We start from the raw sequence: 18,149 nt of genomic DNA, 5'->3' as shown, positions 1-18,149 counted from the left end.
TGGAAGTAGAGCCCAAGATTTCTTTGCTTATATTTGATGTGTAATTTTTTGTAATAGATAGCCTTTTGTAAGGACCTGTTAACTTTACTAAATCATACGGACTGAGTGGGTCTTCGTATAATCTTCTAAATCTCTCAGTTTTGGAGGATTTGAAGCCGTATTTGAGAGTCACGAGACTCCTGAGTAGGAAATCTTGTCCCCCTTGACTTGAACACAGCTAATATTCATCCCATATTACATTATTAACTCATGAATCATATGGTTTCCATGGAATATAGCTTTTTTTTTTTTTTTTCTTTTCAATCCGAGTTCTTCAGAGCTGAAGCAACCGGTCTTGTTTTCTCATCCTTAAATTCAGCATAGAGCAATTCGACTACCTAAATAGACTTTGAAAAATTAGTTCCTTCTCTTTGACAGTCGAGCTTTAGTAAATAATAAAGATTATGGTAGACAGTCCTTATCACAGTGGTAAAGGATTACTGCTTTTGTACTTATTGCTTTAAAAAATTACAACACCTTAATCTTTTAAAAACAATTTGGGTTTGGAAAAACAAATTGCATTGAAGCTGACAAGATGCTTGTCCGGTTCCAGGAGATGCAATTTGGAAGGTCTGAGATAGTAAACCTTGAATGCTTGAGTTCCTAATAGAAACAGGGACTCAATATTAACTCTTTCAGCTCTGCTGTAGACTATAATGTATAAAGTGCATATTTTTGTGTCTTTTTCATAAAACCCAAGAGGCTGCCACTGGCTTTCTGTCTCGGGGATACAAGATGAGAAATGAACTCCTGGCTTGCTTGATCCTGTGCCCTGAGAACAGAGGCCACCGTAACACATAAATATATATATATTCTATACTAACCTTCATAAACTGATCATGCGCTCTCTTGAAGTTGAACTCTGTGTGTGTTGGCCTGCCACTACTGTTGTGAGAGAAATTCAGGATTTCACCACAGTACTTAAAACCCTTCGGATTCTCTGCCAGAATATATCCGTGATCCTCCTTGTAACCGTGTGCTGTCGAGCTAGCATGGCCGGGTGCATGGCCAGGTGAGTTTAGCGGCTGGGATGCTTAGGGTTTTTGATCCTCTTGAGGTACTTAAAATAGTACTAGAAGTACAGAAAGCGTATTGCCTTATGGTTCTGCTACTGAACTATTCAAATTTAAGCTGTGCTCTCAACCTGCCAGCGGCTACAGGAGTCTCTGTTGGCGTTCAGACTTTCTTACTCTATTGACAACATTTCAGCTGATGTATCTTAGGGTCTAATTGTTCATGGGTGCAGGAATTGCTGGATCGCAGACAATAAACCTCTAATAAGCCTCTGATGTTTTTCAAACTGGTGAAGTTTCACATAATAGCAAATTATTATTTTTTTTTTGTTCTCTGAGCACGTGACCTTATTTTCCAGAGTAGTGCATTTCACCATAATTATGTTATCTGGTTTCAGAAGGCATCCTATTTTGAAATGCTCTCTAAATACCTTTGTATTTATCATATTCTGTAGCTTTTTATCATAGTTAATTCCTTTAATCGTTTATCGGGATCATTTCTGATAATATTACATAACTAATTAAACCACTCGGGTTTAGAAGGAGTAACTGCTGAGCAAACAGCGTAACTGAAAGGCTCAAAATCTAAGGATGGCAGAGGAAATTTGGAATTTCTTTCAGGTCCTCTATTACGAAGCTAGGAACCTTGTCTATACTTAATGTTTAACCCATGATTGTACTATCCAACAAGATTTTTTTTTGTTTTGTTTTCCTTCCTATGGCTTTAAGATTTTAAAATGTATTAAACACACACCACCCCTGCAGAAGTTTTTAATAGGTAAGTGTTATTGTTCTATATACAACTTTGCCCGTAGGGCCACTATCCCAGGAATTCTTTATTTCCTTCATTATTCTTCCCCCACATTACCCAGGTTCAATCTGTTTTACAGTGATGTCCCTGTCGATTTCTTTGTTTCCTGTAACCTTGCTGTAAATATAATGCCATTTCTGACTAGAATGTCATCCTGCTGCTATTCTTATTGCTCTTTTTACATGTTGCACTGCCCTCTCTGTTTGGACGTGGCTGTTAGTATATCCTCATTAACATATATTTATAGTCTCACAAATTAAAAATCGTTTGAGAGACTGTGAGCCCTGTGACTTCTTTAATATTTAATTTTCTTCTAGTAGTTTCAGACTTAGTCCCTCAAGGCCAGCACTGAAAGTCTTAGCTGAAAGGATAAGCTAAGGAAGGTTCATTTCAGTAAGAATACTTTTCAGGGGTTACGTTTACTACTGTTTCCTTTTACCACAAGTTTTTTTTCTGTCCCTCTTCATTAGCTGCATCCTACTTCAAGTTTTACTACGCTTCTGTCTCACCTATACATAAATATTACTTTATCCAGCAGTAACTTTACAATGGCACCTGATCTAAGTGAAGGAAGATATTTTTTTTTTCTTCCTTTCTTATTTCTTTTCTGCCTCAAGGCCGTATTTCTTGTCCTAGCTCGCTGACCTCTTCCTTCTGTGCTCTCTGATGACAGGCTAGGCAATTTGTCCCGCATGCAATTCAACAGTTCCTGAGATTGTGTGAATCTCCAATCTTCTCAATTTTATTTTTTCTCCATCTGGTTTGTGGTTACTTCTGACCTCTCCTGTCCCCTTTCCCCTCTCCTTCATTTATGTTTTTTAATCTTCTGTATGTTGTCCTTATTACCCGTAGGTCTCAGCCCTTGGATGTTATCCTCTGTGCTTAGGGGGTTCATCTGGTCTCTTTTTTTTGCTTGTCTGTTAGCTCGGTGCAGCATTTCTGTTTCTCTGTGCAGCTATCTTGCCCTGTTACCAACTCTTTTTCTTGCCATATTTGATCACTCCTCTGTCTTGTCTTTGTGCTCACACGCTCCAGATCTTTCTCTTTGCAGGTATTTATAACTCACATCGTATCAAATTAATACTTTCTCTTTTTTTCCTGTGTATTCTCTTCAAAAAATTTCTCCCATGTCTCCAGATGCATTTCTCGTTCTTAGTTCCTCCCTCCCACACTTTCTGTAAGGTGATAGCATTATGTTCCCATCATGTAACCACTTAAGGTTGTGTATTCATTTTCTCCAGCTGGTAATTTTTATTGTCACATTCTTTTGAGTCTCTCGTAAAAATGGATGTAACCCTGATAAAAAAAAAAAACTCCATTCCAATGTCATGGGTTTTTTCCTTCATGTTTATCATTACATTTAAGTCTCACATACTTCCCATTTTTACGCCTTCTGCTTATTGACTTTCCAAGACACTGTCTTTTTAAAATTTTTCCCTAGGTAAAGGTTGTTTGGTTTTGGGTTTTTTTTGTTTGTTTGTTTTTTGTGGGTTTTTTTTGTTGTTGTTTTTTTTTGTTTTGTTTGTTTGGTTGGTTTTTTAATTTTTTTTTTTAGTTTTGCAGTTAAACTTCTCATCAGCCGTAGCCAAAGATACCTGCAATATGCTCTCAAATACATGGCCTTTGTCTTACTCAAAGGTTCAGTGTGCCTAAGTAGATTTTGCAAACTGGGGAATTTGACCATTTATGAACAAAGCTGTCATCAACTAAGAGACTCAGTTCCTGCTTCCATCTCCCATACATAGATTTTCCCTCAAGGAGGACAAATTTCATACCAAATTCCCCGTTCAGCCCTATTTGTTGTACTGTGACACAGCATGCTGCTTTCATTTTATCTTCAGAAAAAGCAATTAACATTTGTTGGATGCTTTTATATGTTAATCTGAAATCTGAATCCATTTTCATGGGATACACATTGAAACACTTCTTGTTTTGTCGTCATAGTTTGTGACAAACACAATTGTTAAACTCAAAACTGTGTTCATCCCATAAAATTTGGAGGCTTGTTTTTTATTCCCCCTCAGCTGGTCATAAGAGACTTAAAAGAGACTCATGGTCCTCTATATCAATCATTCTGCAGAAATGATATACTATATAGTGTACTTTATGTTTTGTCAGTAAAGGTGTAGGCTGCTTTAATGAGTCGTGATGGAAGTTTCCCTTGGGAATCCTTTCATACCTGCATGGATGGAATGGTAGAAATCAGTGCTAGGGATAGTGTAACACAAGTCAAACAGGCTCAGATTTTAAAATTAAAACCCTTTCATTTTCACTTTTTGTTTCTTCTGGATTTGTATGGAAGCTCAGGTAGATGGAAATTCTAACACAAATCTGTGTTTTGTCTCAATTCTACCTCAGAAACAATGAGGAACAAATTGCAGTAGTTAAAATGATAAAACTGGATTGGTTTCAAGAACAGAACCAAGACCTAATCTGTAATGAACGTTGGTTTCCCTGCAGTCAGAAAGGGAGTTGTCGCTCCAGACAATGTGGAAAGGTTCATCCTCAAAAGCCCATTTGTCTGTAACTTTGCAAACACTGTGTAAGTTGTGTTAAGTTAGATGAAGTGGAAATTGGTTCAGCTGATGAAATAAGTATTTTTTTAGTTGATGACTTTGCCATATGCTGCTCAATAACCGTATGGAAGGATTTAGGAAAAGTACGTTTTCCAGTCAAAACTGCTCATGCCCCATTCCCACGATAAATATTTTTAGTATCGTTCTTGCTGCCAATGACAAAGCTGATAAAAGAGGCAGCAATGAGGTAACCGTGGGGGCTCCGCTGCATCTCTGCGAGCTTTGAGGAAGTGAGGGTGTAAAACGTCACAAACGTTTTGACGCAAATGGTGAATATTGGAACACTGCTTGGAAGAAAAATCTGGGAACAAAAAGTAAACTTGTTTGCACCTGCTTCCAGTTGGCGCGATTGTGTATGTACTCTGCGCGGGGTGACTGCTACCTTTGCTTGCCTTGGTTTAGCCTGTGAGGCTTTGCATGATGTCATTAAGCCTATGGCCATACAAAGCCAGGGTTAGCCCTTCCATTACCACCATCATTGCTCCCCAAGGGTTTCTTTACTCCTAGAGCAGCCTGCAAGATTTATCTTTATCTTATTGGCAAGTTTGCAGAAGCCAAGTATCCTCGCGAAGTATAAAGAAGAGCAAATAGTCTTTTCTCTTGGCAGAGCTGATCAGAAAGAGTCTTCTGTTTTGAGATGGTTAAGGGGATCTTTAGGGGGGTAGTTTAGTGCTCGCACAACCCGTGGCACTGTTTGTGCATGTAAAATGCGCTGTGACTGACAAGAAGGTCCTCATACCTGTCAGGGTTTTGCTTTATTTGCGTGTTTATTTTGCAGTTTAAAATAAGAGTGCTGTAGGCAGAAAAGGTTTGAAAGTGATTATGTTTGAGGCTGAGGGAAGACGAGCGTTGTCATCTTCTCCTTAAAACCAGGCAGGATTCGTAAGGAATTTAAGAGAAGAGATTGCGTGTACATGAACAGATGAAAAGATGGATAGCAGGCAGCATAACCTTTGATGTGGATTTACCTTTCCAAGTTCCTAGAGTTCAAACCCCCATGACTTGTGTCAAGTTGCAGTGGGATTGAGTTCATGAAAACCGGCATGGTCTCATCACCCTATAGCTGGTTCTTTCGGTTCAGAGTTTATGTTGTACGTGATGCTGGGAGCTTCAACTGAAATGCTGTCAAGACACAGCATACTTCTTTAAAAAGAATAAATTAGGAAAGTCTAAGTTGTGTTTTCACTGTTTGGTGTCGTGTGTGTGTGTTAGAAAGCGAAGAAGTTTGCATCTTTCTTTAACAATACAGTTACCATCTGCTGTTTCTCCTACAAAAAGATCACACTCTGGAAAACTCTGTGCAGACTCTGTAAGTTATATTGAACTTCCACTGCAAGCTTATTTTGGCACTTAAGCTATTGTTTCTGAGTGTGTGAGCCTAGTGGTGTGTTCTGAAACGTGTTACACCCTGGCTGTGGAATGGCTGCTTGCCATGGAATAGAGAGCAGTCACCCATGATGGAAATAAGTTTATTTACCCAGGGACTACGCCTGAAAAGGCAATTTCAACCTTCATAGCTATGTCTGGTCAACCCCTTGTAGGTATTCCAAGCGAACAGAAAACAAACTGCTTAATTGTTTCAGTGATTTCTTCTCCTAACGGGAAGCAGGAAGAGAAGTAAAGCAAAACAGCCAAAAAACCCCAAGCTCCAAATCCTGGCCAGTTCTGATGAATTTTAGTTTATTGTTTGAAGTTCGGCTCTTTCAGGAGTACAGTTCTTAACAAGGCATTGCAAAATTGTCTCCGAAAATCTGAAATTCTTAATAGAATACAGATATACAAACCTGTTATCTTCAGAAAGCCGTTCAGTGTCTTAAGTGAGCAAAATGTAGTTATTCTTTTCAAAGATTTCATTGGTTCTTCGAAGTCAACTCAATGTGTGGCTTTGGTAAAATTTTAAGTACGAGATCTCTGAGAGGTTCTGTTCTTTAGTTAACATTAGATTTATGTCTTTACAGAAATGTTGCTTTCTGACAGCTGTGCGGTTATCTGGTGTCCCTACCATGCCGTGTAGTTAAATGGTCAACAGTTACCACGTTTATAAATGGTGTGTGACATCTGAGCTTGGAAAAGTAAATTCTTCCCAAATGCTTTCGGAATAGTTCCATGCACAGCGCTTTTATGCATCGTTCATTGGAATATGCATTAAATGCAGTGGCAGTAGAGACTGAATATAATCAGCATTACCTGTAAAATGGGAAGAAGATTAAACAGAAATCCCAAGGTATTACATGGATTAAGGCTAAAACAACGGGCAACGTCACATGTGCTGCAGTAGCTACTCAAGAACATTACAGCCGTTCAGTTAGAAACTGCAGCGTACGGTTCCTCCTCGCCCACTCTCAGAATTTTATTCATCTCCAGCGTTACTTTCGCTTAACATTCAACTTTTCTGTAGGTTTTCTTCAGTGCAGTTTTTTTCTGATCAACTATGACCTAAGTAACAGGCAAGCAGCGCAGTACAAACTTTAAAATACATTGTTAGTGTATTTTGGTTAGGTTTATTATCAAATCACGTTGTGCAGAATGTAACGGACACCTGCGTGGGTGTGTGCTAAAAGCTAGTAAAGGTTTGGGTCATGTTTACTCCTGTTTGTATGAAATGTCTTATTAGCAACTGAAAACGGAACTCAATTGTGGACAGTATTTGGAATTTTTTCTGGGATGTGTTGGGTTTTTTTTCTCCCGTTTTTCTTTTTTTCCCTCTTTTTTTTTTCTTTTTTTTTCTTTTTCTTTTATTCTCCCCATTGTTCCCACACCCCCCACCCCTTTTTTTCCTTTTTTTTCCTTTATTGTAGTCAGTTCTTTACCTTCTGGAGTAACTGAGACGGAGCTTAAGAAAGAACTCTCATATCGTTTGGACAGAAACAATAATTGAAATATTAGAGAGTTTGTGGGGAACAAGAACAGTGGATAGCTACCCCAGACTAATGACCAGACATCTGAGTAGGAGAGTATAGAGATGTGTATGACCAATTTAGCCTGTCTTCTGTGGGACATTCAAGCTGAATATGCCAGGTTTATAGGCTTATACTACGGGAGGAGTCCAGAATGGTTACAACGCCATCCAGTCACGATAGCTTTTCAGTAATTCCTTGTGCTTCATCACTACCACTGAATTAAGAAAAGATTTTCTTAGTGATGCAGTTTTGCAGAAGACTAACAAGGAAATATCAGGCTTCATGTTTTAATTGTGACGGCTCTTGATAACTTGAAAAAAAGGTCCGCGCTGAGGTTTTTTAGTCACGTGTTTATAGGGTGTAGACCGATAATGAAATAATACGCACGAGGGATTGTCAAGAAATGTGGATGTTAAAAGCACGTTATGCTTGTGGTTCATTGATCACTTGTAGGAAGCTCATATGTACTCAGATTCAGAACTGACAGCTTCAGGTGTAGGGAGATGAGCTCTGACGTGAGGCAGTGATCACTGAAAGACAGGGACTCGGTGAGCCTGCCAAGTGTTTTTTAAAAAGTGTGTGTGTGTGTGTGCACGTTTCTAGGAAGATGTTCAGAAAAAAGGAAGAATATAGAATTTCTGGCTGAACCTTTTTTATTGGAAGTACAGATTCTTCACAGAGAATGATGTTCGGTAAGAAATGGTCAGGTTCAGTGGATTTCCTGATCTGAAAATCTGTGTCATGGAACCTCTTTAAATTCCCGTTTTACCATTTAGAGAAGGAAAAAATATCATATTTCACTTTGAAACGACGTTTAGAAGTTGTAATTGACCTGTATTAAATTAGAAAAGTCAAGTCCTGATTCAGTTTAAAGCAACTGAATTTTTTTTCTTCAAGATTCTTAGCCCCAAATGTCTTCGTTTTATGACTTTATCATCTAGAGTTGGGATGTTGTACTGTGGCCTGGAAAATTTCATTTTAATCCGTCTACTAATGATCCCATTACCAATGAAGCTTTAGAAACAATATCAGTTTGGTGTATTCTTTAGTACACTGCAAGTATTGTAAGGAGATTTAATTTTTTTTTTTTTTTGATATTTATTGTCGCTAGTAATGCTTATTTATTTATTTTTAATCTATTAAACATGATAAAATTTATGCTCCTCTGGAGATACTGAGCCAAGAGGTATTTATTTAAAATGCAAAGGAAAGAAGGGTTCTAATGAACTGCAAGAATCTCAGTAACTGCTGCAGTTTTTCTGTGAAGTTCTATTACCTATGCAAGTCACTCCTGGACATGAACTGCACTATTTTAATTGAATAAGTTTCTAAATATAAATCGGGTATCTAGGGGATATAGACTGAACCCATCTGCTCTACCAGAATTGACTTTTTCATATCTCCTATCTTAACTTATTTGTATCCAAGACATACACAAAGCTTCTCAAACAGGTGCACTTTGGTACTACCTAATTAATTACTGACAGATGTACTGCCTTGGAAACTTGGTCTGTATCTCTTCTTTGGGATCTAAAGAAGTTCCCTGATTCTTAGGATGTTTTCCTGGATGTCTAAAACAAAGAACAAAGCCATTTTAAATAAATAAATAAATCCGTCTCCTGGAATAAGAGTCAGCAGCTGGAGCCGGGTTGGACTCAGACTTACAAAATTCTATAAAGAAGGTGGTGACTATTTTTTCCCACCCCATTGCTGTTTTACTATAATAGATTTCAAGATCATTCTGAAGAACTTTTCTTGGGTTTTGTGGAGAAAGAAAAGATAGTAGATAAATAATTTCTCCAAGGATGTGAAGGGGGGAAAAAAAGCTGCTTTTGGAAGCAGGTCACTGGATGCAACCTTGCTTGGGACCATAAGAGCTGGAAACATTTTCCATTTGAACCTTGTCCAATGGAAAATGTGAAGCGAGCAGGTGATGAATTGTAAGGGCCGAGACTGATCCCTTGTGAAAGATTTGCAAAGAGCTGAGATTTAGACACGATTACGTCCCCAAGCCCTTCTTTACCTATGCCATTATGAATAATAAAAAAGATTTAAAAATAAAGGAAAAAAGTAAAAAGGTGTTTTGTCATTTTCATGCTGGTGGCTTTAGAAATATAAAGGGAAAGATGACAAATGACCCAGAAGAACCAGAAATTTTCGATATTTGCCTGTGATGAAAGCTAATCCATTTTTCCTGCTTATTTCATAGCAGTAAAGCTGCCCTTGAGTTATTTCCTAACCTCATCCCCACCATCCTGGTCTCTAAAAAAGAACTTTGCTCTCCCGCAGGCTCTTTCTTGAGGCGCTCACTGGCGCTGGCTTGCTCTGTGCCTGGCTCCCGGTGCAGGTGTCCTGGGGGCTGTCCCTGGGCAGGCTGGCTGGCTGGGGGTGCAGGGGCGCCTGGCCCCTGGACCTGTGGTCTCAAAGTGGTTGGGTGTATCTGCTGGGGCCTCCGCACCGTGTTGCAGTGCGTCTGTTCTCTGCTGTCAGCGGTAATTAGCCACTGGTTGACAACAACTATGGTTTTGTGTTCTTTTGGTAGCTTTTAGGACACCCCAAATTATTTTCTATCTGTGAACTCCTCAGTTTACCCTCCCTCTCTTTTTTTTTTTTTTTTTTTTTTTTTTTCTTTTTTTTTTCTGGAAAGCTATGATGCTCTTTATTCTCACTATTAAGGTAAAAGATGTGCAGGTAATACCCTTTACTACTTTGGTATCCATCCTAGCAAAACATTCAGGTGGTTCTTCTATATCATGGGTTTGAGGGCAGCAGCCCCGGTTTCCAAAAACCTAGACACAGCAGGACCATTTGGGTTTGCCATCTGCAAGACATTTCCTTCTAGGATCGCGGGGTTGGTTACGGGGCTTCCAGACATTCCTACAGCCTGGGGAAGGAGACAACAGGTTTGTCACTGTCACACAGATGCGTGTAAGCCTAAACTCTTCAGCACATCCTGCTGTCGCTGGAACACAGCCTGCCTGTGCCTGCTGGAACACCCCCCAGCATCTCTCTAAATGGTACCCAGTCACTCGTCCCTACGTTCCTTTCTACACAGTCTTGGGGTTTTTTGCTGTTAATACCGAGGTGCTGACCCTGGCAAAGCAGCCAAGTATTGCGTCAAAGAGCCTGCCCTAGTCCTAGCCAACCATTATGCTTATGGAAATATTTTCAATTTCAATTTTTTTGAGAAGGTTGGGCAAGGATTGTTTCTGTTCTTGTTCTTTCTTCTTTTTTTTTTTTTTTTTTTTTTTATTCTTCCCTGCAGAATTGCTTTATTTCTGAACACAGCAGTATTTATTACTTACTTTCCAAACTTCTCTTAATCCTGCAACTGTCATTAGATAAAATAATGAACCAAGTTACTTATTCATAAAGGCAATGTAAGTAATCGTTCTTTGCTGTATTCCAATAAAATAATGTTGTCATGGATTATTGGCAGTAAATTATTTTAAGTTATACGTTTAAAAGTAAACAAAGCTGTATACATGAAAACTCTCTTTGATCATTTTTCACAAAGCATCTTATTCTTTTCCATTGTCGGTATGAGATCTGAAATCTTAATGCTTGTATTTTGATTTTCAGTGTCTCCCTATTTCATTTCTATTGCAAATACTTTCTACAGAGAAATTATAAACAGTTTTCTACATTCACTGCTCCCCTTCCCATCTTCCCAGTCTGGCCCGATTCTGATAAAATCATTTGTATCTTGTCATTAATAGTGGTTCACTGAGTGAATTATAATTCTCTTGTTTGGGTGCTGCATTTTAACATTCAGCTGTTGAAATGTACTTGGGGAGGAAGAAGGGCTTCCAGTCTCAAAAAACTCTCTTTTTTTTTTTTTCAAATTTGTAGAAGCTATTCGCTAGTCTAAGAGAGAATAAAGCAAAGATGGATGCTCTTTAATTTCCAGTGTGCTGTTTATTTCAAAAGCAGATTTTCTGTTTGATAGAAACATTGTGAGGCATTATTCCCAAGTGTCAGCTAGACCCTGTGTACCTATAAAGTCTATAAAGAACTAGGATATTTTGCACATACATTAATAATTCCCCCCCTCCAAAAAAAACCCAACCAGATTTTAGCACGTGAATCCTGCCCCAGTAGAGGTTTTCCTCAGCCACAGTGGTCACACAAATTCCCAGCCTACTTGCATTAGGACAGGGTGCGTTTACGAAATGGGCTCTAATAGATCCTTCAGAAAGTTTCATAGACTTTTTCTTGTCTTTTCAAACGGATTGAGACACAAGCTTAAACAAATGGCAAGATCTTCAACAGTTAGAATAATTTTTCAATTAAAAACGGGTGACCGTAATCTCCCGAGGGCTGATACTTTTTCCTCTTTAAGGAAGAAGAAACTATAAGTTACAAACATGTAATTTCTTTCTTATTCTAAGAATGCTGAATATATTTCCTTATGATATCACAGGTCTCCGGGACCTTGCTCTTCACACTGATTAACTTCCATGAACCTCCAGTACCCCAGTGCTATCAGGAGGTTGAAACCTCCAAGATGCATCTCAATAGTTCATTTTAGGATTCTTTAAGACAGCAAGTCTGTAAATATGGTGCAAAACCTGAAGCACAAAATGCAAGAAGTTTCTGCTGCTTCTCATCCTGTCTGGGTTTTGAGTAATGCTTCATGCTGTGTGTTGTAGCTCTAAACAGAAGATATTTATAGATGTATAAACTTAACTACCTACAGTTACGTTTCTAAATACATTAGAGTACAGAGCCATTGGCTTCTGTGGGAGGTGCTGAATGGTCTGGCACTCCGATGACTAAAGATAAACTCTTAGCAACCTAAATTTAGGCACCTCATTTTAAAAAACTTTGGCCCAGATATGTGAACCTAAAAGAATGAGTTACAATAATTCATTTCAAATTCCCTGGTTCTCGCGGCTCCCCAGACTGAGCATTTCTTCATACAAATTGCTCACTGTTGCAGATAAATCACAAAATGTAGCCAATGCCATAACTCTGCACCTGAGCATTATTTAGTTCTGCTTTGCTAATGTTGGCAGCACTTTGCTTTTTCTCTATATGTTCCAGCACCTGGTTACTTGGGCTTTGTCTGAATATGCGAGAGGGGTGAATAGGGAGAAAATCTACAAGTTCTTTTTTTCCTTCGCTGTCATTTCTGCTAGCTTTCCTAATAGTTGTGACTCCTCGATTAGGTGGTCAGTTTAATTTACCTGCCAGCTTAAAAGAAACACAACGGAGACAATTACCAAGGGAGAGGTTTTTTTACTGCATGTTTAGGAGAGGATTACCGTGTCTCTAGTAGCTCTCATCTGCTTTGGCACTAAGGACATCTAATTTCCCATAATACTGTTTGATGATGATGATAAAGACTGTGTCTTGTCTGTGTTGATTTTTCTCTCTTTTGGTTTCTTTGTGGTTTCTCTTTTGGGATTTTTGTCTCTTTAAAGGAGTACTTCACCTTGTGGACAGGAGAAATAGATTGAGGTATGTGCGTTGCCCACAATTTTCTCTTAGATTTGTGTAGGCTGCACAAATAAGTAAAGTTTTAAAGCACAGTTACTTGGGCAAGTAATTTATACTTTTTTTTTTCTTTCTTTCTTTCTTTCTTTTTAAGGCAGTATAAACTAAGATTAATGCTAAAAATGTTGATGTTGGCTGCTTTGCCAGGTTTCGGTTTGCTTTTTGCTAGGATCAGGTAACGGTGCTCCCTTTGCCTGTAGTAAGGATGGATGTCTTGTCATTTCACTGCAGCCTTATAAGTGGTGGGCGTTTATTCTAAGCCAGTCATCTGTAGTCAGTGTCATGAGAGAAGGTGATTCATCCCATCTGACGTTAAATATCCAAGAGGTTTATTATGCAGCGTGTTCTGGAGAGGAAGGGAGTTGATGATGTTCCTGCCCAGTCCAGTGCCGCAGTCTACAGAGCCTCTCTGTACCACTGCAGTTATTTCTGAGGACACACAGAATGAACAGAACACAGAAATTATCCAGGTTAAAAAACTGTAACTAGAAGTATTTTGTTCATCTGTATTTGTTGTGGGTTGTTTTTTTTTTTTTTAACCAGGTTCATTTCAGTGATTCATAGGGCTGTTTATAACATAGTGATAAGAATATCTGTTCAATAAATGGGGTCATATTGGCACAGAAGAAAGAAGTAGTTGAAGGCAGAGACATTCAATACTTTGTGTAATGAACTGCCTCCTGAAATACATGTGTGCACTGGGATTGTCCTGTTTTATTAGGTGAGATGAATCCACAATAGTTGTTTAACCGTGTGTTAAGCAGGACATTAACAGTGTCGTTGTCGCTGTAGTGAACACCTCTTGATGCTTGATATTGCTTTATTAGACTATAAAGTATCTTGATGTGAGCTTCTCCATTTCAAACACAGGGAGCAGTTAGAAACTTCTAAATATATATTGCTAAATCCTTCCACTGAGGTCCTCAGTGCTAAGTAGTGCTCTTTGTGCTAGCGGTCTTTCCCACTTTTACCATCTTAATAAACCTGTATGTGTATGGATAAATACGCTGCCTTACGAGATGGGGCTGTTTCTTTATAGTCTTAGTGACCATCCATGTCCTCACCAGGAAGCCAGAGAAAGCATCCATGCAAATCATGACTAGCATCCATGCAAATCATGACTAGCATCCATGCAAATCATGACTTTCTCTGGGGTCTTACGTAAGCATGAAGAGAGGATGACCCATGTAAACTTCTCCGGAGTGTCCGAGTGGTGTTAGCTAACAGTCAAACTACCAGAGCTGTAACGAGGCAGAGGCCGTGTGTTTGGGGATACTGGAAAGAAACCAGCCTACTAGGATGCATTAGATATGTCAGGGGGAAAGTAAATCTCCTGAACTGCATGTTCTGTGTGCAGTTGTTCACCGTAGCATCCCTTATTATGTTGAGGGACCACCGTGCTTCAGTATGCTTTTGTGGTACATCTAGGGAATATCTTCGTGGTACAGGGTACTTTGGTTTAGACACTGAAGACAGAGAAATGTGACCACCACTGATAAAATACTGTTCCATGAAGCAGCAGTGAAAGAGATGAAAAGAACTATTCTGAAACGATGCCAGTAGCAATGAAAGCAATCCAAATGAACTTTGTAGTACCTCTTTATGTAAGTTCTTTCTGGAATATGTTTCACATGTTTTATTTATTTTTATTATTATATTTCTTTTTATTTTTGTAGGCTGTGGAAACCAACCTTGCATCAAAGGATAGTCACTGGGTCTATGTAAATGAGGTAAGAAAGTCAAAAGAGACAACCTAGCTTGGTACATTCACTCAACACTGTCTTTTTGTTGCCTGTGCTTTGACCCACCAAACTGAGCGTACACTTGGTGTTTTTACGTTTTGAATGGTGCAAGATGCAGACTCTGTGGTGTCGTTGCTTGCCTGTCCAGCTGAATTAGCACAGGTTGAATACCAAAGGTCAAAATAAGGCTTCCAATATACCTCATAGCAGCTGGGAGACTTTCTTTTTACCTTCATGGTGACGCTACTTCATTAGCTATTTAGGAAGTGGAGAATATCTCAAAAGAAACCTTCAACCCGTGCATCTGTATCTGCCAGAATTTCACCCTTCACTGCTGTGCAAGCCTGCACTCAGACACCAGGGGAGGGAGGAGCGCTGAGGCTGGCTGCAGGCTTAGCTCCTGCAAACATGCATTTACATGATACACAGGTTTTCTCCAGTGCAAAACTGCGTTGGGGTTTTGGCCGTGATCCAGGATAGCATAGATTTAAAATGTGGTATTTCCTCTCCGCAGAAAATGGCATCCTGTCCTGCTACTATGATTATTTATTTTACCTTAGTGCCATGATGCCCTGATGGGAATCCGTGCAGACTCGTATTTAAAAGGCAATGGAAAGCTTGAAATGTTTTACCCATATATAATAATTTTTAACTTACCGATTGTCCACGATAAATGGCACTGTTTCATATATTTCTGGGTTTAATAACGATTCATTAAAAGATAGTAAAATATCTAAGTTAAAAAGAACTGTGTTCACTGTTTTATTTTTATATTATAAATGCATAGCCTCTAATTTAATAACTAATTCCTGTGTTAATTTCTCATTCCTTTCTTTGCACCTAGCTAATAATTTTGGTTAGGCTACTTTTAATAGTAGCTATAAATTGTATTGTGTGGCATTAGAAAGGCTCTGTAATTAAATAGGGGTTAGGGAAAGCGAGTTAAATCTCTGCTTATAAAGGCTTTATAAATTCTTTCGAGTCCTTGTTACATTAAAGTACCTCCTGATTTGTCAGCTGCCGTAATGACCCACTACAAAATACCAGCAAGCTGCCCAGAGAGGCAGTGTTTATATTCACATAAAGATAATGCAGTGCGTATTTCCCTAAACATTTATAGGGAGGGAGTGTTTGTGAGTTTGTTATTGCTGCTGTTACTGTTCAGATATTACAATTCACTGCATGAATCTCTAACACCACAAATAAAAACCTTCAGCACTCATGCACAAAGGTGCGCGTACGTACACACCACGCGGGGTGTGTCAATTCTGCTTTTTGTTTGTGAACTTTTAAATTTTTTCTCTTCAGTGGTTGGATACTGGGTAGGGAAGCTACGATAGGAACATGTAAAGCTAAAGTATAACTTCTGAGTGAAAAATATTAGCGCACATACTTATATCTCAAAATGCAGTTAAATTAGAACAGACGATTACAGAAACTTTTCATAAAACCTTGGAGAACAATTTGCAGACAAAAAGAGGAGATGAGGGAGTCTTGGTTATCTTTTTTTTTTTTTTTTTTTTTTTAACAGAGGAGTGTTGCACTTCGTGTACCTGAAGTTACTGTAAAAAGAAGATATGTTAAGCATCCCTGTGGATGTATCTATAGAAACGTGGAGGTTCTTTAGGATGTACTTTTTATTTAATTTTGTGCAGATACCCCGTTCCCTACCAAGAGGACAGACTGATCATGCTTTCCGTGTACATGTTTCCAGTTGATATCACTGAGACCTGCACATGTACCTGATGGAAAATGTGTTATTCCTTGACTGGATGTTGACTGGGGCTGTGATTTGAAGAATGGAGTTAATTTTTAATTTCCGACAGTCAAATCAGCTCTTTTTGATGGAATTCCACATGTTTAGCAAGCCAGATGTAGTCTGTTCTGTAAATGGACCAGATACTTAGCCAGTCCTTTTTTACTCCCAGGCAGAGCGAGAATCCTACACCTTTCTGTTCACTCCATCACCTGTGTGACCTGATGATCCCACTGCAAGGAAAAGAGAGGCATAGGGCTGACCGACCTGAAGGAGCAGGAGTAGGAAGAGAACACAGTGACCACTATGGCCATTGGGGTTCCTTGTATGAAGAGCATTGGATAGTCAAGAGGCTCTTTAGGCTTTTCTCGCTTTAGGGAACCATTTAATGTCTTGGTACAGGTTAAACTACTGAGGTCTGACTGATCTTGAGCACCTTGTGACAGTCTGCCCTGCCTCCCACCTCTCATCAGGCCACTGAGGATCTGAGGATCTGAACCTTGAACTTATCTTGCTATAGTAAGAATCACTACATAGCGCAGTATTATTTCAATAAGAGATTTTATTAGGGTCTTACTTGAGTTAAATCTACTTTAGTCTCTCTGTATTGATAATCCAATAAACATTTGTTGGTTTGTTTTTTTTTGTTTGTTTTCCTTATGCTTCTGTTCTATACAGCAGGGTAGGAGTTAGGTTTTGGAGTTCGAGCATTATCACTTTAATTTTGTGATGAGCTAACTTAAAACTGTATGGCTGGTAAGCTCATTATACAGCAAATGAACACCCATGGGATGTAAGAGCTGGTCTCAAATTACAGAGCTGTACTGTCAAGATCCTGCATTTTCTAGTTTCCAATAACCCAAGTCTCTGTGCTGAGGTATCTGCTCAGTTTGGATGTTATTGGCGGTGCAAAAGGACTCAGTCATCTTTACAAAAAGTTTGATGAATTGGGAGTTGAATTCATTGTATGGGGTTGAAAGGCTGGAACATTACATGGCAAGTCTTCCGGGATAAGAGAATATACAGGGATGGGTCTTTGCAGGCAATATCATGCCCTCATATGTCCTCTTTGAAGCCAAAGTCGTAAAACCCTGACTGTCTTAAAAATGTATGTTTGTAAGTATGTCTTTTCTTATTTCAGACATTTTATGTTTCAAAATTGCAGGGCTGTCGAAAGTAGTGGAGATCTGAGGGGGAGGAAAAAGCATTTCTAACCATCCTCCCCATCTTAGATTTACATTTCATCATCTTCACTTTCATTCATCTCAAAATACTAAATCATTCCTTGCGTACACTTAGGTAGTGATTCTACCCAAATTCCAGGTTAAACATGCCAAAAACTTTTTGAAACCAAGAATATTTGTGATTTCTTTGTAAATACTTGCAGAAACAACCAACTCTTCAGAACAGTGACTAGTCTATGCTTGGCTTTGTCTCCAGAACAGCCCCAAACATTTTACCATTGCCTATGTTGGGAGTTGCTCATGACCAGCAATTTCTGTTAGAACGTTTCTGGTGTTCTGGTTGTACTTTTGATGTTTATGCCTTTAAGTGTTGATGAAGTGACCTACCAGCTTTGAGAGATCTGTGCTATTTTTAACTTGTGCCATGACTGGCACAGTTGGAGATGCTCCCCTATTTTGGGTGTTTATTTCTTGTATTTTTTTCCCGTTTTTCTTTCTTAATTTTATTTTTCTCTTACGTATCTTTTGTGCCTGACATCCAGCATCTCTGTTGGTTCCTCCTGACATTTTTTTTTGTTTTCTCCTTCTCTTTTTTTGCCTGTTCAGAGAAAGTGCTGTGCATTGCCCAG

The 18,149-nt window shown here is 38.9% G+C and overlaps 1 protein-coding gene across 7 annotated transcripts in view; it reads left to right on the top strand.

Annotated features, from left to right (window-relative positions):
* Positions 1-18,149, top strand: part of GRID1 (glutamate ionotropic receptor delta type subunit 1) — a 528,159-nt gene that overhangs the window by 388,260 nt on the left and 121,750 nt on the right. For all 7 annotated transcript variants that reach the window (XM_074924306.1, XM_074924305.1, XM_074924304.1 and 4 more), the window contains one exon: positions 14,515-14,568. In XM_074924306.1, coding sequence (XP_074780407.1) covers positions 14,515-14,568 — 54 coding nt within the window. The remainder of the gene's footprint in view (positions 1-14,514; positions 14,569-18,149) is intronic.

The sequence above is a fragment of the Athene noctua genome, chromosome 21 (genome assembly GCF_965140245.1).
Source record: "Athene noctua chromosome 21, bAthNoc1.hap1.1, whole genome shotgun sequence".
NCBI lineage: Eukaryota > Metazoa > Chordata > Aves > Strigiformes > Strigidae > Athene > Athene noctua.
The sequence above is the reverse complement of the archived record's forward strand: the minus strand, read 5'-3'. Positions and strand labels throughout refer to the sequence as shown.